Here is a 23,590-nt window from a genome sequence, read left to right as displayed (position 1 = left end):
CAGTACTAACTCTGATAGAAAATCAGCAAATTCTTTGGTAAAGTCTGTATGGTGCCTTGGTATACAGTAGCCAGCACAAATGTCAAACGTGATTTATCATTTACACTACATAACGTTAAGTAAAGCACCAAAACTTCAAAATAATTATATTTGAAACTAAATTTCTATGTAATACTGAAGATATTACTATAAATTACAGCGACATGGCTCTCGTTTATAACAATAATCTTGAGGGGTGGACTCATTTAAAGCAATGAAATCATCAGGTTTTAGCCAGGTTTCTGTCAAACACATTGGTTATGCTCTGTAATCCTATAATTTACAATAAGCACTTTTGAGGGAAGGGAAGGGATCTAATATTCAGCAGCCCAAGCTTTATCATTTGTTCATCTGTATTATATCTGTTGTTTATTTGTTGAACATCAATTACATTTTTTCCCTTAAATTGGTTCAAGAGTTTTTTGTATTTACTAATTCGGGGAACAGTCTATATGTGATAGTATCTAAGTGAAATCGTCTCTATGTGTTGGGACTTCTGTGACGTGAGACAGCTAGCAGACGGTTTGTTAAGACAGCCTCTCTGCTTCCTGACCTGGGCCCGTTAGTCAAGGTTCAACTGTAATGTGGTGTTCACACCGGACGCAATTGACGCGAATAATTTGCGCTGATCGCGCGAAGGTGGACGCTTGAACATTTTGAGTTTACTCGCTTCATTCGCGCGTGAAATTCGCACGAATCGCGTGTGAAATTCGCTTCATTCGCGTGTGACAACTACGCGAACACAGCAGACATTTCAGGCGAATTCGCGTCATGGGAGGGGCTTCTGCTAGCCGGCTCGTCTCGTTGAGAAATGGCTGACATGGGCTGTGTTTACACGTCTTTTTTTGTTAAAATCTACTGTTAATGTGTGTCAAAACGTAGTTTTAAGACTTTTTCAGTCAATAATGTAGTTGTTTAAAGCTCAAATCTCTAGCTTATTTATATAAGAGTGCCTATTTGAACATTTTAATCTGGCGTGTGAAGTTTCATTACTTTTTTATTTTTAGGCTATAACTGTACGTCACAGTTGTAGCCTACTAGCACTGACTTTGAATGTTTGACTGAATTGTTTGCTTTATTTCATGTATAGCTTATATCTTTTACTTATACTTTTGTATTATTGATCATACATAAACTTGCATCTAACAAAAAAAGACTGGGTTGTGTTTCATGTCATTTAATGTTATCACAGTGATAATCATATTGTCTTAACCAGATATTAATATACAGTATTGTTGTCACTACTAGAGCAAGCTCCTGATTGGTTAACGCGGTGCGAATATCCGCCAAAGTTCAGATTTTTCAACTTGAGCGATTCGCGCGAATCACGCGTTCGAAACGATCAATTCGCGTCAATCGCACGAATCGCGCCATTCGCGCCGCCTCATTCGCGCGGAGAATGCCATTCCGCGTCTCTGCATTGACTTAACATGTAAATCACTCACGCGATTCGCGTCAATCACGTCCGGTGTGATCGCACCATAAGACTATGTGCCAGATTACTAGAGAGAAGAGCGGCACCATCCCAGGAGGGATGGATACTGTTATGTATTTACCGTTGGTAATGGTATTATCCTGCAGTTATTATTTTATGCTCTAGATGGCGCTGTGTAACCTGTCAATATATACCTTGAAGACAAAAACAGTAAAGGAAGTCAGTTCTAAGCCACTCGGTTTTCATTGTGTTATTGCTATCTACAGCCCCGCGAATATAATGATATCCGCGTAAATACAACACAATTGGCGACGAGGTGTGGAAATATTGACTTTAACCGTGTAACTGAGAAGATTGACGCTAACGAGTGGATTTTGCTGACAAAGATGAAGAGTGTACGGTGTTGCAGAGGACACTAGCAACAACCGAACAGTGGGCCAATCCAGGATGGCGACTATCGGGCATATTGATGCCTTTGACGAGGCCATCGAGCAGTGGACAACATACATTGAGCGGTTTGACCACTTCACAAAGGCAAATGATATCAACGAGGAAAAACTAGTACCAGTGCTGTTAAGTGTAATGGGCACTAAAACGTACGGCCTTCTACGTAACTTGATTGCGCCTGCTAAACCAGGAGAAAGAACATATCAGGAGATTGTAACGACGTTAAGTGAACATTATTCACCGTACATTATTCGCCTCTCATAATAGCGGAACGATTCCGTTTCCACAAACGCAATCAACAGGAAGGGGAGACAGTTGCACAGTACGTAGCAGTATTAAAACAACTCTCTGAACATTGTGACTTCGGTACACATTTGCAAGATGCCTTACGAGATAGATTTGTTTGTGGATTAAACAACGAGGCGATACAAAAGCGACTTCTCACAGAGGCTGCGCTTACTTTTCCCAAAGCGGTAGAGATAGCCGTTGCCACAGAAACCGTCGCCCGCGAAGCACAGCAGCTCAGCAGTTCCCTCAAAGTTAATGCAATGCATGTTTCCTCGCCCAAACAGCGAAGCAATTGTAAAAGATGTGGAAAAACGAACCACACTGAAGAGGATTGCTGGTACAAGGATCAAGCCTGCCATTCATGTGGAAAGAAAGGCCATATCGGACGAGTGTGTAGAAATAAAAGGAACTTTGAGAGAGAAAGGAAGCACGGGAGTCATATGAAGCCAAGTAATCGACGTAGTAAAGTTGATAAGAGACGCGTGCATCATTTGGACACGGGAGGAAAACAAAGTGATGAGTCCAGTACAGACACAGAGAAGGAAATGTCACTTTATATGGTAACTAGAAGTGAACAACTGGCACATATTTGTATAACTCCAGAGATTGAAGGGAAAATTATTGAAATGGAATTGGATACAGGTGCTGCAGTGTCGTTGATTTCAAAAGGAAAATATGACAGTAACTTGCAGCATATTCCACTGCAGCCGACTGACATAGTCTTAAAAACATACACCGGTGAAGCACTGGCGCCAGTTGGGGTTATCAGGGTAGCGGTGAAGTTGAACAATCAGTTGGCACGATTGCCTCTGTATGTTGTTAACAGCGATGCACCACCGTTATTTGGTCGAGAATGGCTGAGAGCTATAAAACTGAATTGGCAAGACATAAAAACAGTCAAGCAGGGAGTCAAAGAGACGATGGAGACTGTGTTAAAACGACACGCCCAAGTTTTTGGAAAAGAACTAGGCATCATGAAAGGAATTGAGGCACAAATTACACTCAAGCCTGACCATACTCCAAAATTCTACCAGCCACGGGTAGTACCTTATGCTATTCGACCAAAAGTAGAGGCTGAATTGACACGTTTAACAGAAATGGGAGTAATTTCGCCAATACAGTACAGTGAGTGGGCCACACCTGTGGTACCAGTTATAAAAAAAGATGGCTCAGTGAGACTGTGTGGTGATTTTAAAGTGACACTCAACCCAGCCATTTGTGTGGATCACTACCCAATTCCACGCATAGAAGATCTTTTTGCATCCCTGGCTGGTGGTCAATTATTCAGTAAGCTGGACTTGTCCAGCGCTTACTTGCAGATGCCAGTGGCACATGAGTCGAGAAAATTACTCACCATATCCACTCAAAAAGGGCTCTTCTGTTATAACCGCTTACCCTTCGGGATTGCCCCAGCTCCTGCATTATTTCAGAAAGCAATGGATCAAATCCTCTTGGGAATTCCAAACACTCACTGCTATCTTGATGACATATTGATAACAGGACGAGATAATGTGGAACATCTCAAGACATTAGACCAAGTACTCACTAGACTGGAGAAATATGGTCCGAAATTGCAGCGTGAAAAATGCGAATTTTTCAAACAAACACTGGAATACCTGGGTCACTACATTGATGCAGCTGGATTACACAAATCGCCACAAAAGATTAAAGCCATAATGGAAGCACCTGAACCGACCAATGTAAGTCAGTTACGCTCTTTTCTTGGGATGGTCAACTATTATGGCCGTTTCATTCCAAATCTGGCATCTGTCTTGAACCCTCTCAATGCTCTTTTATGTAAAGAAAAGAAATGGTGCTGGTGTGTGGCCTGTAAAAAATCATTTCAGAAAGTGAAGGATCTCCTTACCTCACCAGCTGTACTCACACATTATGATCCAGACTTACCCATTCGTCTCGCCTGTGATGCTTCCCCATATGGGGTGGGGGCGGTGATATCACATGTGTGCCCCGATGGAGAGGAAAAGCCGATTGCTTTCGCGTCCAGGACACTCAGTAAAGCGGAACAAAATTATGCTCAGATCGAGCGTGAGGCTCTGAGTATAATTTTTGGAATTCGTAAATTCCATCAGTACTTATACGGAAGAAGGTTTACTCTCTTTACTGATCATCAACCTCTAACAGCTATTCTCAGTCCCAACAAGAGTATTCCATCCATGGCAGCAGCCAGAATGCAACGATGGGCTCTGATATTAGCCGCCCATGACTATGTCCTTGAGTATAAGAAAGCAGCCTTACATGCCAACGCAGATGGACTGTCACGGCTGCCATTACCAGTGACTCCTACTGAGAAAATGGACACGGTGGATGTGTTCTATGCTGCCCAGGTAGCAGCCCTGCCTGTCAGTAGTGCTGAAATTAGACGTGACACCTTAAAGGATTCCATTTTGTCACCTGTGTTGGAGATGGTTTCTACTGGACGATTTCCAAAATCTAAAGAGATACCTCAAGACCTGCTACCCTTTGTGACACGTCGACACGAGCTCACAGTTGTTCAAGGATGTTTAATGTGGGGGAGTCGCGTCATTGTACCAACCAAGCTCCGCTACCGGGTGTTAGCTGATTTGCATTTGGGCCATCCTGGGGTGGTAAGGATGAAACATCTGGCCCGTAGCTATGTCTGGTGGCCGGGAATTGATGGACAGATCGAGTCTCAGTCCAAATCATGCCAGTCTTGTCAGCGTATCCAAAATGCCCCCTGTCCTGCACCACTTCACCCATGGATTTGGCCAGCTCATCCTTGGGAAAGAATACATGTGGATTTTGCTGGTCCCTTTGAAGGCCATATGTACTTCATTGCAGTTGACGCGCACTCCAAATGGCCGGAAGTGTTCATTATGGACAGTACTACCACCAGCAAAACCATCCAGGTCTTACGAGGACTTTTCAGTCGTTATGGCGTCCCTAATGTCATTGTCAGTGACAACGGCCCGCAGTTTTGTGCTGAGGAGTTTTCATTTTTCCTGAAGGCAAATGGGGTGCAACATATTCGCTCTGCTCCATATCACCCCTCTAGTAATGGGCAAGCTGAACGTTTTGTTCAAACATTCAAGCACGCACTAAAAGCTTCGAAAGGGTCAACTCCAATCCAACAGAGACTTGATGGATTTCTGTTAACATACAGAAACACTCCGCATGCTACCACCAAGGAGTCACCTGCGATGCTATTCCTAAATCGCAAGCTAAGAACCCGGCTGGATCTTCTAAAACCTAGTCTCGCAAAGACTGTGAGTCAGTCCCAGGATGCTCAGCGGTTACGACGCCAAAAACACTCTAAGTTAAGAGAATTTCATGCTGGAGAGTCCGTTCTTGCTCGTGACTACAGAAAAGGAGGAAATTGGATACCGGGAGTGGTGATGTCCAAAACGGGACCTGTCTCTTACAGCGTCAACGTGGGTTCTTCTGGAATCTGGAAACGTCATGTGGATCAATTACTGAAACAAGGGACTGAATCCTCTGAAACCCAGATGGAACCAGACATTCCTGCTGCCTCTGATAATGTCCAGGCACATCCGTTTCAGGAGAACATTGGGGAAAAGATGGACAATCTTGTGGCGGTGACGATTGACGAACCAGGGTCAGGCAACACTGACAAATCACCCCCGGGGACTGTACAAACGAGAGAGACTATTAAGCGTTATCCTACCCGTCTCACGAGACCACCTGACCGTTATCAAGCATTCTAAAATATATAAGTTTAGAGATTCATGCCGAGTAAGACGTGTTCGCTAGCAGTGGTTAAAGTTGAATTCAAGAAAATAAATATTCCACTGTTGTGTTTAACAACCTTTGATTTCAGTTGGGAGGAAATGTTATGTATTTACCGTTGGTAATGGTATTATCCTGCAGTTATTATTTTATGCTCTAGATGGCGCTGTGTAACCTGTCAATATATACCTTGAAGACAAAAACAGTAAAGGAAGTCAGTTCTAAGCCACTCGGTTTTCATTGTGTTATTGCTATCTACAGCCCCGTGAATATAATGATATCCGCGTAAATACAACAGATACCATCTCTTTTTAACAGGCCAGGTCTGCCCCAAAAGCTTTTCCAATTGTCTATGAACCCTATGTTATTCAGCGGACACCACTTAGACACCCAGCCATTGAGTGATGATAGTCTGCTAATTATCTAATCACTCCTTTTTACGATTAGCATTAGCCAGCACTTTTAAATTTGCTTTGATGTCAGGCACTCTGGCTCCCGGTAAACATGTGACTATGGTGGCTGGTGTCTCTATTTTCAAGTTCCGTGTAATATAATCGCTAATAACTAGGGCACTTTCAACAGGATTCTCAGTGTGTGCGTCACTGAGTAGGGAGAACCCGTTTGATGTTCTAATTGGAAAGGAAGAGGGTTTTTTTTATCCGTTACTATGCCGTTTAACAGTCACCCAGTTGTTCTGCTGCATGGGCTCTGCAGCTGGAACCGAACAATGTACAGAGTTCACTAAGCTAGTCACATCCAAAGCAGTGTTTAAAGCGCTTACATTCTCACTATTCTCAATAAAAGTTTGGATGCGTGTCTGAAATCTTCTCCGTCAGCCTGACTATCTCCTGCATTACCAGATAAGGTAATACTGACAGGCAGTGGAAGTGAAAATAACTGGAGAAGATGACATGACTCACCGTGTTTGCTGACTAATCCAACTCACCACAGTTGTTTGATGGACTCGTAAAAAGGTGCGCGAGAGAAAACAGGAGACCCGGATGCACAGATGGCAGGCTAACAGGCTAACAGGCTAGCGAAATGCTAACACTTTGTGATAGTGAGAGTTAGATTAAAAGCTAGCGATGTCAGATTTAATGTGATAGGCAATATTAGGCAATATATGGTGATGAGTAAGTTATATTTAGCGGTTTAAACAACAGGGAAAGATATTAAATAGAGATTCAAAAGCACAGATCAGACTGTGTAAGGTCTACATGCTGCTTGGCATTACTGGGACTGTGAAGAGAAAAGCCATTAAGTTCGCTATGGAGGCTGCAGAAAGGGCCTCAAGAGAAGTGATCTGTGGGCCAGTGCTGCTGGGACACAAGTCAGGGTCTGATCAACCCTGGCTGGGTCACCTGGGTGAGGGTTTATTAGTGTTGTCAAAAGTACCGACCGCGATACCAAGTCGGTACTGAAATTAAAAAAATGTGACGCTTTGAGCGCTGTTGAGCAGAATCGTAAACAACTCTGACTGGCCATTGTGCTCACACGCTCATCAAATATGTCTGTGATTGGCTACAATGACCAGCGCTTCAAAAACATGTTATAAATATACATCAATGACACTTTTCACAGAGCACTTACACAGATACACACGGTAGTGTGTTAATTAAAAAATACTTACAGTATAAATAATTTGTTAATGTTCCTGATAGTTACCCCTTTATTCCCCCGATATTACATATTGTTCCCTTATACCTACACATACTTACTTGATAGTTACACTATAATTACCAAAAGTTATGCTGTAAATTCTCTTTACTCACACAGTACATTCCGGGCTGTAATCTAAAGCGTTACCAAAAAAACCTTATTTAAAAAAATGCTATAGTTAAACAATTACAAAAATTATATGTTAGTTTTAAAGCTGAGTACAAGTTAGAAAGAGCTTTAAAAAATAGGGACCTTCTTGAATTATTGACTAAACAATCCCCCATAACCACAATTATTATAATAAACATGCTGAAACAATAAAAACATATAAATTAAAATAATGTTGCACAATTAAAATGAAAGATGATAACGCATAATAAAGATAACGCAGCCTCTGTTGTTATTGATTCTTTGCAGACGTCTACCGGAAGTTAAGTTTGGGCCACAAAAGCGTGCATGCGCATGAATCCTTTCAAGGGAATCTGCGCTGCGTCACCGCTCTGGGAACGCCTCTGCGTGATTGCGTCGTGAATCATGTATGTAATCAGTCCAAAAGAGAGACGGAACCTCATAGGCGGCTGACGTCATAGACCCGGAAACTATAAAGCATACCGGCAAACACACGCCCCCAGCTTCTGTTGTCTTCAGCAAGCGCCCTATGTAACATTGTCCCTGTCAGCTCTGTGTTTGTGTCTGAGTTCAGACTTTTTTGTTTTCTTTTTTGTTTGCAACACACACTGATACACAAAAGAGACATATATGATAGTGGGCGAATAGCAGTACAGAAAGTGTGTTCCTCCGTGCCCTCGCTACATCACGGGCGAGGATACACACTTGATGTGCATTGTTTGATTGGGTTAGCAGCACGCTCCGTCGGCCCTTAAGGGGCAGTCGAGCATTGTGAGGCGCTGCCTCTGAGAGTGCTGCGATCCCGCCGGGCGTTCTTCGAGGAGGGCGCTGCGGCTCGCGTTCCCCGCGACACGGGCCCCGCTATTGCCGAGGCACAGCGGCGGCTTATGTCGTGGGGTTTAAAGAAGGATCTGGTGGAGGGGTTTGAGACGGGCCCAGCCCTATCTCTGCCTTTACCTGCCAGATCTGGTGCTGCCTGTTTGGATTCGGGAGCCTGCGCTGCGGTGTCTCCCGCCCAGGGGGCGGCCTCTGTGCTGCAGCTGTCTTTCTCTGAGGAGGAGGATGTCTGCAGTATCGATGCGGGGGATGAAGACTCGCCACTTCAAACCCCCACGAGTGATGACATGGGTTCTCCCTAATGCCTCCAGCTCCTCTGGGACTGGACGCTATGGTACAGGAGTGGCCGAGGCTTCCCCTGTATGCATTTTCCCGCGATCGCTAGTAGCCCTGTTCTGGCCGGTCCGAGTATGGTTCTCGGACATTGTGTCTCTCCTCGACGGCTGTCCCCTGGAGATTCCGCTCAGGAGGGACCTTCTCTCTCAGGCGTGGGCGGTGCCTTCCTACACCCTCGCCCAGAGCTGTGGAAACTGTGGGCTTGGCCTCTGAGGGGGCCCAGCTCATAAGTTCTGGTCTCTCAACCAAGGTTGTGGAGACCATTCTACACTCTAGAGCTCCCTCCACGAGGAAACTGTACGCTTTGAAGTGGAGACTCTTCACCTCATGGTGCAGAGATCGCCTTTCGGATCCAGTTAACTGCCCTGCGAGCGCGGTGCTGGAACTCTTGCAGGAGAGGTTCTCCGCTGGGTTAGCTCCCTCCACATTAAAGGTCCCATGGCATGGCATTTTTCTATTATTTTATAATGTTTCCTGAGGTGTACTTATATTGTTAGTATGATTTTTACATCATAAAATGTCATCATTTAGAAATAAAAGGCATTTTTTTCAATACTAATGTTTGCCCTGTGGCTGAATGCCTTGCTTCAAGAGGTGTGTCTGCTGTGAGACTTCAGTAATAACGCCCACTGTAGTGATTGGCTGACATTTTTGCATTTGAAATGAGCGGAGGGGGCGTGGTTTAACGAGGTCTACGAGGCACGAGCTGCCGCCAGAGAGACGGATGGACCGGAGATCACTTCACATCAGTTCTGTCAGTCTCAGTTCAGCGAACTGTTTTAGTTACAGCATATACTTCAGGTTATTAGTCTATTTCTAGTCGGAGGTACTGTCACTCATGTCAGAAAGTTACTAACTTTAGTAAATTATGGATCAGCACTGACTGGAGACGCGAACCGTTTAGAACGATTCAGTCTGATTTGGTGAACTGGTTCGGTTCACTAAAAAGAACCGATTCAAAAGAATGATTCGTTCGCGAACCGGACATCACGGAGACAGAGCGATTGCTAACAAAGTTATTTATAGTAACTACAGAGTTATGAGAGCGCTGTCTGTCAGCGCAAGTTTATTGTGTTTGTATCTGAGAGTTCTGAATAAACACGAGTCCCAGTCACGCAGAGTCCGTCTTCATCATTATTACCAACTTTGTAACACATGCAAAGTACCATTACAGCTGTCAAGATGAACGAGTTACGAGTAAGTGTTGATAGCATTATTTTTAGATATGTTCCTATCATATGAAAAGAGTCAGTGACGCGCATTGAGTACACAGCGCAAACAAAGACACAACAGCAGTAATCGAATGTAATCCAGTTTATTGTGGGGATAGCTGGCTAGCCCGTATACCCTCACGCTTACCCCCCTTCTGCTTAATCTCGCTCCGTGTTTGGTGCCTCCGCTGTGGGCCAGATGCAGTACTGGGGGTCGGGGATGTTGAAGGCCGACCGGTCAGCCCGAGCTTCGGTGTGCGTGAGGTTTATCTCTAAAGATGTTACTCTGCTGATGTTGAGCAGAAACTCACGACTGTATGCACATTTTAGAACAGATAGACGCGACGAGGACGTTCAAAAACACTGACTCACAAGATAGAAAACACGAAAACACCGTTCTGTCGGGAGAGAGAGAAGCCGCAGTGTGTGCACGAATAATAAATAATTAGCTACACATCAGAAATCACTGATCACAGATCAGAAGGAACTGAAAAAGACTTCTGTTTTCATTTGTACATGAACATGTGAGCGTTTGCATGGGCGTGCCAGATTCTCTGGGCGTAGGAAAGGGAGGTAACCGTTCCTGCTTGGACGTCAAACCAGGAGACTTCAGGATTGGCTAGTCTGGCCTGTCATTTTCTCAAAGGCAGAGAAAGACAGCCAGAACTCAGGTTTACACCGATCAACATTTCTATCCACTTGGGGACAATATTCAGGCTAGGGGAACTCTAGGGGAACTCTAGTTATTAATGTTGAAAAACTTCATAAAATGAAAATTTCATGCCATGGGACCTTTAAAGGTGTATGTGACGGCCTTAGCAGCTTACCACACTCCTTGGGGTGGTGTTTCTTTGGGGTGACACCATCTAGTTACTCGTTTTCCTCCATGGCACTTTGAGATTAAAACCTGCAGTCTGCACCAGGGTGCCGGCTTGGGACTTGGCTATTGTCTTTCAAGGCCTCTCTGAGGCTCCCTTTGAGCCTCTCGAAGAAGTTCCTGAGAAGTTTCTCACTCTTAAAACTATCTTTCTTCTTGCTACTTCTTCTCTGAATAGAACTGGGGATTTACAAGCCTTCTCTGTGGCACCCTCGTGCCACAAGCACCCTCGTACAAGCTCGACATCAATGCTACTCCTGGGGCTCGGGTGCTCGCCCACTAGACAATGTGACAGACGGGCATCCGGCTCCTATGGGGACGTAGGTATTCTCATTCCCAAAGCGGTGACGCAGTGCGAGTTCCCTTGAAAGGGAACATCTCGGTTACGACTTTAACCTTAGTTCCCTGAATAGGGAATGAGACGCTGCGTCACCCTGCCATACTCCCCGCTTATCAGAGCCTCGAATAGGGTCGATCCTTTCGGCTGTGAAAGGGGTGAAGTTAGACCAGTCACTCACTGTGAAGCAGTATCAGAGACTGTTAGGTCTGATGGCAGCAGCGTCCAACGTGATTCCTTGTGGCCTGCTGTACATGAGACCTTTGCAGTGGTGGCTCAAGACCAAGGGATTTTCCCCGAGGGGAAACCCCTTTCACGTGATCAAGACAATGTGGCGGTGTCTCCGCACCTTGGTCATTGGGTTGGGGGGCGGCGATGAGTGGTCGCTTGGCCCAGGGCTTGTGGAAGGAATGTCATAATTCGTGGCACATAAATTGCCTAGAAATGCTGGCAGTGTTTCAGGCTCTGAAGCACTTCCTGCCATATCTCAGGGGCCATCATGTGCTTGTACGCACAGACAGCACATCGGTGGTCTCCTATAAAAACCATCAGGGGGATCTGAGGTCTTGTCATTTGTACAAGTTGGCTCGCCTTATCCTTTTGTGGGCCCAGGGGAAACTGCCCTCAGTCAGGGCAATGTAGATCCAAGGGCGCCTGAATGTGGAAGCGGACATCCTGCCGAGGCAGGGGCTGAGACCCGGGGAGTGGAGACTCCACACCAAGGTGGTGCCTCCTAACAATATCACAGGCGGGCATCCGGCTCCTATGGGGATGTGGGTTTTCTCGTTACCAAATCGGTGACGCAGCACAAGTTCCCTTGAAGGTCTCGGTTACGACTATAACCTTAGTTTCCTGAATAGGGAATGAGAAGCTGCGTCAACCTGCCACACTCCCCGTATGCCCGCAAGCGTCTTGCTTCATCCATATTCCAGAAGCTGGGGGCGTGTGTTTGCCGGTATGCTTTATAGTTTCTGGGTCAATGGCGTCACCCGCCTATGACGTTCCGTCTCTCTATTGGACTGATTACATACGTGTTTCACAACGCAATCACGCAGAGGCATTCCCAAAGCGGTGATGCAGCGTTACAGTCGTAACCGAGACATTTCCATTAAATACAATCCTACTTAATCATGAATAACATAATAAGTATTTTTTATGTAAATAAAATACAGAAATAAAGGATCAATACATAAGTACTGATACAATAAAAAAAAACATAAGAAATTACATGTATTTATTATGACTGATTTAATATGACATGCACAACATGGGCTGAAGAACAGGATGAATTTAGGATGGGTTTGAGGAGCCACTAAAGTAATCTATTCACATAATGTTCATTATCTTAAAATGTAAGTGAGTCTAAATGTCAGCATTATGACATCATGTCTAAAGTTTTGAAGTCGGTCCGGTAAAACAAGAGTTTATTGAAGCATTTCAGTATTTTGCTATTTGCTATTTTGTTCCCACCGCTACTCCTGATCGGAGGCTTCTGTAAATATTTAGTTTATACATAAGGTTACGCTTCAACTATCCTAAGTAGAATGACGCAGCGCAAAAATATTTAGTGCTTAAGTTGTAACTTAGTATCCCTTTACGTCAAAATTATAGTTGTAATTTACACACCACTGAGGCCTCAAGCCCAGACATTTCAGTCAATTTGCCCCCTTATTTCTGTTCTTTTTGGACTTTTATTTTTTTCCTTTCATGGTTTGGTGCTGGTGTTTAGTCAAACGGTGATCATTTTATCAAAAGCTTTTGTAAGAACTTTGGGGTGAACGGGGCATAAACTAACGCGGGGTTAGTTGTAACACACATGGTTTAAAACTTTCCACACATGCATGACAACTTAATATATTTACTCGTTGCCATATCAACATTTATTTAACCATAGCAAAAGTACATTTCTCGTCTCTGTTTTTTGTGTTTATTTAAAATTAGACAAATCTATTTTTTTTTTTATCTTATATGTGTTATTTAACAGTTAAGTTAAATGAAGTTAAAGTTCTTTAATGCTTATCTAACCAGCAGAAGACACCAGTCGGGTTTAAATCCCAATTGCGCAGGTTGGACATGTTGTAACTGCATTACAATGTGCCCCTATTAGAACTATGTCATGCTATGCTATGCTATTCTATACTTTTATGAATTCTATTGAGAAACCATGAATAAAGTAAATAAAGACTGAGAGTCAATGTTTGAAATTATTAATTAATATGTTTTGAACTATGCTGTATAGCTGTGTTTTGCAGTGTGTTTGTTGTCAAACTCAAAAATTAGTTTATTTTTAATTATTAAAAAATGTCATTATTTTATATGAAAAAGTTGATTATTGTTTTTGTTGACAAAATATTTTAGTTTGTCTTGTATATTTTTTTGTATATGTGCCCCTCACGTTACAATGTACCCCACCTATGGGGCATGTTGTCACATTTCACTTTCATTCTTTCGGGTATATCAAGAAAAATTTATATTCTGTATGAAGGAAACAAAAGCACATAATTGTACTAGACGTGTGAATAAATGTGGGTAAAAAGAAATACTCTGAACCCCAAGTGGATTTACATAAACTGAGAAAGTCAAAAAGTGTTAGGTAGTGTCCTTGTCTCCCCTACATCTGATAGGAAAATAATAAAAATCCTCTGTTTAGGAACATTTTCAGTTGATAAAATATAATGATTTCCAATGGCTGTTGTAAACACACTGAAAAAACAGGAAAACACATGTTGCCCAATTTACTTAATCGTATTATTTGTGATCTACGCAACAAATTTGTGTTTCTCTTCTAAACATGATTTCATTGCTTTCGATTAATGTAATTCTCTAAAATGTGCAATCTACTAGATTAAATTATTTGGGGTGAATGTGAACCAATTAAGTACTCGGAAATGATTTTTCCTGAAACTGTAGTTCCCAGCATGCTTTGCTTGGGACTTGACGACTAGAGTAAAATTGTTGAAATTAAGTGTTATTTTATGTGTTTTTGGGCAAAATGAGAAAAAGGGGGAGACTTTATATTGTTTATTAGTGTTTAATGTTTAATTGTGTTGGAATTATTCGAACCATTTAAATTACACTGGTTACCATAGTGGAGAAGAGCGGAGCGATTGCTTAGGCTCTGGACTGACTCAGTCCATGTCATTAAAAAGCAATTCACATTTAGCACATGTATGATGTGCCATTGCTGGCAAATATAATGAAAGCTTCTGAGTATTGTGTTATAGATCAGTCAAGTGACATAAAAAATAAAAAAATAAATATGAAAATAAACATGTGTTTTGATTAAAGAGGCAGGGTCTCAAGCCCCCGTGTGCACCACTGTTGATAGGAGCCATATTAAAATCATTGTGAGACTACTAAATTTGGTTACTTAAAAATTACTTAATTCCATTATGTTGAAATTATGTGAACAAATTATGTTTGTTTAACTTAATTGAATCATGTGGAACCGATGTACATGATTTAATTATGTAAATCCAACACACCATTTTTTTCAGTGCAGTACGCAACAGCAGATGGCACTGTTGTCCATACTTTGAAGCTTTTCCATGCACAATCAGCTTCATGTGGGTTTATTTCTGTATTACATAGGGTAAACTATTTCTTTAGTATGGCAGCTAAGTACAACCCACCAATACTATCTTTCAACAGATCAAGGACGTCATGTAAACTAATATTCATGAGCCAAGTAGTCACAGTTCACACACACACACACACACACACACACACACACACACTAACCATTTAAGGAAAACTCCCTTGGACTATCAGGCTACTTTTACAATTGCAAATCTTCAGAAGCATGCCTTCAAAAAATAAAATGGAGCTTGAAACTCGGGAACAATACTGTAAGTTATTTTTTAATACTTCTTGGCATTTGTTTTTTCACTGACATAATAAAATATAAAATAAAATATAAACAACCTATAAATATAATTTAATTCATGCCATAATAATGCATTTCGTCACTGATCAGTAAACAATTATTAAATTAAAATTGTCCATTTTAAAAGACAGAATGGCACATCTTTTTAGTCTAAGTATAGCTTAGATAGTACAAAACAATTGCAATGTCCCACTAAATATTAATAGGATATAAGGGCACAATCACAGTCAAACTCTCAGTGGATCAGCACATAATCTGCTTTAATGTTAAATTAAAAATGAAGAAGAAACAAAACAAGAAAAAGGCCAAATCCTTACAGACACTATTTGGATTGTTATAGTATCAGTGAACCTGTGGTAATTTGCTATAGCTATAGCAACCAATGTAGACAAAAATGCTTTATTATAGGCCTATCCGCATGTAAAATATTAAAGGTCCTGTTCTTCGTGATCCCATTTTTCAAATTTGAGTTAGTGTGTAATGTTGCTGTTAGAGCATAAATAAACCTGTAAAATTGTTAACATTGTCACTCAATGTTTTTACCAGCCACTTTCTTGTTTTTAACCGGTTAGTAATTAATACTACAAGCTCTACAATACTTAAGCAGTTTATTTAATCTCAAGTCTCAATTAAATACTGACATTTTCTCTTCCTCTCTTATACACACACAAACCATGAACTGATATACATTTCATTAAATGAGTAGGGCAGATTAATGGATGTGGCATTTGGATGATTCGTGGTCTTTTATGGCTTCCAGTTTTAGGTTTTTAGTCCCAACAATGAAACTATTAGTTTTGGCATCTTCTGAAGCGTGTTGACGACACACTAGGGTTGCCACCTTCAGTGTGGCAAAATAAGGGACACCCATTCACGACAATATAAAATGTTATATTATTTTACATTTGATAATTTAATTTATTCAAAAAGAACTCTTTAGTAGCCTATTTGGTGCACTTTAAAGGGATAGTTCACCCAAAACTAAAACATTCTGTCATCATTTACTCTCCCTCATGAGGTTTCAAACCTGTATAAGTTTCTATGTTCTGCTGAACACAAAAGAAGATATTTTGCAGAAAGTTTGTACCCAGGCTGCTTTGGGGGCACCATTGACTTCCATAGTAATCTTCCTGTGTGTTCAACATAACAACGAAATGTATACATGTTTGGAACAACTTGAGGGTGAGTAAAATAATGACATAATTTTCATTTTTGAGTGAACTGTCCCTTTAAGCAGTCATTCTGAACCACTAATCACTTTTTTGACAATTCTGACAATTCTATTTTTTTATTAATTTAGGCCTACTTAAATTATGACTATATTATTATGCAATTATTTGTCCCACTTTTATCTAAATATTATTTTAATAAATGTCAAACTTTATATGGCAGGATTATTTATTATGTATGATTAAAATTATACATTAATAATAACATTAATTAGGCTATAATCTATTAATTTTAACAAGTCTAAAATATATATAATAATTCTGTCTGCCAAGCTCTGATAATGTATGGAATTAATATTATATAAATATATTATCCATTTAAAAAAACATTAGGCCTATACCTTTAGAAGCACGGATGTGTCTGTCACATAGACCGGTCTGTCAGCGCTGCTGCTTTAAGTCAGACAGTCTGAGCTACTGAAATGCTTCACTGCAAAGTGTGCAGTTCGCCTGAGGTTCATCACGAGTTACTGGACAGACCCATTGATACCTTTTTTCTATTCAGGACGCGACGCGAGCTCGATATGTTTTTAAAAAACCGCGCAAGTTTACAGCTCATGTTCTCGAGACTCCGCCGCTATGGCAACAAAGCCGCTAAAACGCAACCACGCGCAAATTAACTTCTCTACTACTTATTGGGAATTTGATTTGTAACGCCACATTTTTTTTTGAAGGTGTGCCTCCTCTAACAGTAGGCTATGCTATTTTTATTTACCCGCCACGGTGGCCGGTAGGTGAAGCGAGTTTACCCGCAACAACACAAAATCACCCGCATTTGGCTGGTGGCGGGTGCTAATTTCCATCCCTGATACTGGGGCTTTATTAATTCTGTTCATTGATTCGAGTAAATGTTTTGACATTTGAGTATAAAGTGTTTTAATTCTATAAAATATGGTGTAAAACCTGCTGCCCTCTCAAGGTTGAAAGTTGAATTTCCCTTTCAAAGCCTACAGCGAACAACAGGTGTCCTGACATTTCATCCTACCCGTCAGATTGTCCTACCAAGGCTTACTGCGCATGCCCACATCAACATTTTTTATTTTTATTTTTTATATTTACATTTTAAGGGTAGGTTTAGGGTAGGGATAGGGGTAGGTATGGATATTAATGGATATTAATAAAGCAAATCACATTAATATGATTCTGGTAGCACAATCTGATAGGTAGCATTTTACATCCATATTTAATATTTATTTAGGCTATTTAAAATATTTACATAGTTTTAAGGGTAGGTTCAGGGTAGGAGTATGGATATTAAACCGGTTTGGATTACATCCCTGTACATCCTGCTAGGTCAGTAGAACAGTTTGTTGACTAACCTCCACCCACAAGAAGACGCGAAAAGGGGGCGTGGTCTTGTTGCTCCCGCGTGGAGAAGAGGGAGGGTGTGTTCCATTCGACCGTAAGTGGACTGCGAAGTGGACTTCAGAGGGTATTCTGCCATTTTAAGTGAGATTCCAATCCAAAGGGAGCGAACATGTTCAGTCCGAAGGGTACTGCGAACGGCGTAGGGAAGAAGGGAACATCGATACATCACTTCACAGGAAGTAGAGAGTGAAAATCACCCAAATGTCTTTGCGCGTCGCGTGCATCACCTGTCTGAACTAATGGTGCAGACTCTTAAAAGATTAGACACACACACCAACAGAGATCCGTTCTCTGCAGAAAAAAGCAGCCAATTACAATTCCCTTGTTGTACAGCCTACCGAAGTTAATGACAAGTTTATGATAATAATATTCAAGTTGTGTGTTCAGTGCTGTTCGCGAGTGTCACGATAAAATAAATAATAAAAGCTTGATAAGTCACGAAAGACAACTGAATTACTGACAGGATGCTGTGCGCTCGCTCCGAGCGCAACACGGACAAACGGACAAGCATACTAGCCTTTGTCTTCGGTTGCGCTCCTAAACGGCCAAATAAACACAGAAATAGCTTATATCAAAATGCCAAGTCGAGTATTCACATAAACATAGTAGATGTAAGCACTGTGGGCGTTCACACACACGAAGAGGATTTATACTCATCAGTTGGTCAACCTCACAGTGAAAGCCCTGCACAATTAATTCCATATTGCAACTTATTGTTTGCTGCATAATTGTTTGTTTTTAGTTATGGACCTAATAATTACTACTGCTGACATTTTATTGAAAAAAAAGCTTTTTTAATAATAATTTTATATAATTTTTTACTGTGGCTCTTTTGGAAAAATGCATTTACCAAAAATGAAAAAAAAAAAAAAATTGGCTCTTTGGTCAAAAAAAGTTCCTAACCCTTTTCAGGGACACAGACACAAATGAAAAGACTACAGTCAAAGCTCATCTTCAGGGGGGTATTATCAAATAATCTACTGCCCACTTACATGGTTTTGAAAGCTAGTTTTTATAATTTTTTTGGCCTTAAAACTTATTAAAAATGCACATATGTAAAATTTTATCGGGGAGCATTCCCACGAACACCCCTAATCCAGATAACAATTTTTGGTTCCCAGAACGTTCTGGGAACGTTAGTTTCTGGTTCCCAGAACGTTCTCAGAACGTTCCCAGAACAGACATCCTAAAGGCCTGTACACACCGGGACGAATATCGCGCACGCTTATCGCCAGCGTTTTTCGTGCCGTTTTTCGGCGCGTCTTGAGTGTTCACACCCAAGCGATTTTCACTGGCGCTGCGCCGAGTGAACGTGCACATTCAGTCGATGCGCTCCCGGTACACAAGATGGTGCTGCGGCACTTTAAGCTTCTGACACTCGCTTGTCATACAGAAGGAGAAGAGAGACAGTATTTACGTGCTTGCCAAAACCATAGACATATTATGTATATGGACAAAACCATTCACACACTTTTTGCTAACTGGCAAGCAGCATTAGCAGTTCATCTTCTTCTTTGTCTACTTACTACTTCTTTGTCGTATCAATGTGTGCTCGGCAAGACCGGTTTGTGCTTGAGCGCCACCAAGTCGTGTTTTACTGTCACTTCAGCAGCTCCAGGCACGTGAACAAAAGCGCTGATCTCATTGGTCGGACAGTTTTTTACGTGCCGCGTCAAAATAAAAAAACGAACCCGAGGCGTTTTTTTAAAAATGACGCTTTTACGCCTGGCGTTTTGCGCGTCGGTGTGAACACTCACATTGGCGCCCATTGTTTAGTCCCGAGGCGTTAAACGTCGGCGATAAACGCGTGCGAAAATCGTCCCGGTGTGAACAGGCCTTAACGTTCTCTATTGGTTAGCCAGGAAAGTTTTCTTTATGTAAATAGAACGTTCCCTGTTGGTTTGGAGAACGTTCCCCTAACCTTCCCAGAACGTTCCCGGAACGTTCCCCTAACCTATTTACTCCGATATAATTTACCCTGCTGTGCGTCAGTAATCGTCCAGCAATGCCCGCGTCCCATATGGTATAAGCGGCATGGAAAACGGATGAATGGACGTCAATAATCAGTAGCCTACTACAAACCATGTCTTGTTTTGAACTTATTTAATCAATAGAAATAATTCAAGCACATAAACCCTCATATGGAGGATTAAATAAGATTGAATTATGCATTTCGTAACTTGTATCACTGACGACACCTACTACCACAACCAGGTACGTTTAAGTGCCAAATAACAATGACTTCAACACAATATGTGGTTTTAAAATATGAATTTTATTCACAGACATTAATAATTAATAAAGATTACTTTAACTGGGATAACTGCATTATTTTCTTACCACTGAATTAACGGAACGTAGCCTTCTCTCTTTTGGTCAGTAAATCAAATGTCCTCGGTTAACATCATGTTGTCTTCAATTACTTGTCAAATCTCTGTGAAATCACACTATTTACACTGGTATATTTATTAATTATAACCCATTATTAAATAAAGATCGATAAACTAATGTTAGTTAATTTTTAAATTACGCGAGTGCGCGTCTTTCTGTGGATGACGAAAGAAAGCGCGTGCTGGAGAAGCGCGCACAGATCAGAGGCGCGCAGTAACGAAATATACAAATAAACCTGCGTATATATTATAAAAAAATGTAATCTAAAAATAACCTGCAGGGAACGTTCTGGGAAGGTTCTCTTTAGGTTATAAAATAAACCAACCTGGTCTCATTGTGAAAATGTACCTCTGGCAACGTTTTTGCAAACCGCCAAAATACGTACCAATAAGTACATATCTCTGCAGTTTCAAAGTGAAATGAACACTAGAGGCAGTAAAACAGCAAGCACTTTTTATCGTTTTTTTTTTCCCATGTAAATGACTACATTTTGGAGTTTGCATCACTTAATCTGCTCCATATGCTCGGCTTTTTTTATATAATAAGTTTGCTCAGTAGCTCAGCTGGTACAGATTTGTACTTGTAATAATGAAAGCTCAGGTACGAATCCCGTGAAAGACAAGTCATGATAAAAGAGCTCAAAGATGAGTTCACACAAGCTTAACAAGACATGGTTACTATTGTATTTTTGTCACATTTGCTTTTGTTAACACTATCGGTTAGGTTTAGGGTTTAGTGTAGGTGTACGTTAAAAAAACAATGTCACAAAACGTCAGATTGACGCTCATCTGTTCCGGGAAAAAAACGAAGCTTTTGGCGGCACCCAGTGGACATATCACTTTGAAACTGCAGTGATATGTACATATTGGTACGTATTTTGGGGTTTGCAAAAACGTTGCCAGAGGTACATTTTCGCAATGAGACCAGGCTGAAATAAACCCCAAAAATAACCTGCAGGGAACGTTCTGGGAAGGTTCTCTTTAGGTTATAAAATAAACCCCAAAAATAACCTGCAGGGAACGTTCTGGGAAGGTTCTCTTTAGGTTATAAAATAAACCCCAAAAATAACCTGCAGGGAACGTTCTGGGAAGTTTCTCTTTAGGTTATAAAATAAATCACAAAAATAACCTGCAGGGAACGTTCTGGGAAGGTTCTCTTTAGGTTATAAAATAAACCCCAAAATAACCTGCAGGGAACGTTCTGGGAAGGTTCTCTTTAGGTTATAAAATAAATCACAAAAATAACCTGCAGGGAACGTTCTGGGAAGGTTCTCTTTAGGTTATAAAATAAATCACAAAAATAACCTGCAGGGAACGTTCTGGGAAGGTTCTCTTTAGGTTATAAAATAACACCTCAAAAATAACCTGCAGGGAACGTTCTGGGAACGTTCTCTTTTGGTTACAAAAACACAACCAATAGAGAACGTTCCCAGAACGTTCTTATTTGGTTCCCTACAAAAATAACCAAACGGGAACCATATGGGAACGTTAGGGGAACGTTCTGTGTTTATTGGGAACTAGCTACTTCAAATTTGGGACCTCACTGATTTTAAAAACCCTGCCTATGGCCATAAGTGAACTGTAAAGTATTTCTCTTTGTTTGAATAACTACTCAACCCTACCTTACACATTAATACTGGAAAGAGCCCCTTTGGTGTAAAAACACATTAAGTCTTTTTTCGGCGCGATTTTGAATGACCATTCACCGTAAATAAGGGCTCCCCCTCCCTACAAAAGCTAATTTAACCACTGGTGCAGAGCCATTGGTTGGAAGAGTTTTTAAACAGCTCTGCGATTAAGGAGTTTACATATGCATTTGAATAGTCATAGTTATTATACAAACTAGAGTATTTATGAATGGTTATGGCAATAACTGTTACATTTGTATATTATATTTGATGTAAACAAATTAAAAGTGTTGAGAAGCACCTGAGGGCTGTCATGTTTTTTATTTGACTTTATTTACCTCAGGAATGTTTACTGTGCAGCTGCATTTGGGAAAGAAAGCGCACGAGATGAGACCGCTAAGACCATTAAGAATAGCCTACATACATAGTTAACCAAATCAAAGTATTTTCATATTGAATGACAGGTGCAGCTTCAAATCTGTTCATAGTCAATACAGGTTATAAGTAAACTAATAAAACTAATGGACAATGTTTTGATTATATGTTTTAGATAGCCTATACTGTGTGTTTTGTAACTGTATATGCTTATTATATGGTTTTCAATTTGAAAGTAAAGTAAATTACAATATTAATTTATGTTATATTGTAATCTGCACCCGTCGTTGCCTTTCTTTGATGACGTTGCAGGGAGTTCCAAATGAGCGATTATTGTCAGCGAAGTCCACTTCAGCTGATATACCGTGCTCAGGGAGTAGGGAGCAGTGAACAGTGCGTAGGGACCCTGTCGAATGGAATGCACCCGAAGTGTTGCGTTTGTATAGTGTGTTTGTCGCCATGTCGTCGAGACGCTGTTATTTTCATCCCGGAGTAAAATTACCTTTGTTTGGCCTTGCCAGGGACGCTGTACTTAGAGATCATTGAGCGCATGCATCTCCGTTATGGTAAGAGGCGTGACCTTTCCGGGCAACGTGCGCTAAGCTGCTGTCGAATCATAACACGGGAACCGCTGGCACAATCAGAACTCGTTACGTGTTTCTGAAGGAGGGACTTCATAAAACAGGGAAATTCTCAGGCCGTTTTTAGGACAGTGAAAACAGCGGTATACAGATAAGTAAATTGTGTGAAAAATACTGTATTTTTTTACACGCGAAACATGAACACATGTTATTTTGCACACTGTAAACACAATCAAAGCTTCAAAAAAACACGAAAAACGGGACCTTTAATATATTTGTTTGGGGAAAAAAGATTTGTGATCGTTAAATGTTAAAATTATATCATAGGGGCCACAGGCAATTTTACATTTTTCTTCTTATTATTATTATCAATGCTATTTAATAATACATATTAATCATTAGCATCAAATGAGTCTGAGAATGTATATTTTTAAGTTACAAATGTGTAGCTATATATGTAGCTATTGAGTAGGCTTATAGAAAATGGAAAATGCAATTTGCTTATAAGTAATGCACTGTGATGAGATAATGCTTTTCATCAGTTCACAGGGAAAGATCATTACGGAAGTTTTTTACGGTTCTGTGTCTACTGGTAATCATGTGTTTTCTGGTAAGTAAATTTATTACAACTGCATCTTTTAAAGGGTTTTTAAAACAACTTTTTTAAATGAATGATCTGCAAGACTGGGGCTATATTAGTGCTGCTCATTGATTCGAGCAAATGTTTTGGGATTTGGGTATAAAGGGTTTTAATTCTACAATATATGGTGTAAAAAATGTGCTGCCCTCTTAAGGTTGAACGGTGGCTACTG

General features: G+C 41.0%; 1 protein-coding gene across 1 annotated transcript in view; it reads left to right on the top strand.

Moving 5' to 3' along the window:
• Positions 1-15,024: 15,024 nt before the first annotated feature.
• The window catches only part of LOC307130637 (NXPE family member 3-like), a 46,342-nt gene continuing 37,776 nt past the window's right edge, over positions 15,025-23,590 (top strand). Inside the window, exons 1-2 of the mRNA XM_079823727.1 lie at positions 15,025-15,169; positions 23,321-23,388. Of these exons, the coding sequence (XP_079679853.1) occupies positions 15,124-15,169; positions 23,321-23,388 (114 nt within the window). The 5' untranslated portion in view covers positions 15,025-15,123. The remainder of the gene's footprint in view (positions 15,170-23,320; positions 23,389-23,590) is intronic.

The sequence above is a fragment of the Gobio gobio genome, assembly GCF_949357685.1.
Source record: "Gobio gobio genome assembly, chromosome: 8".
NCBI lineage: Eukaryota > Metazoa > Chordata > Actinopteri > Cypriniformes > Gobionidae > Gobio > Gobio gobio.
Note: the sequence above shows the minus strand (reverse complement) of the source record. Positions and strands in the feature narration are given on the sequence as shown.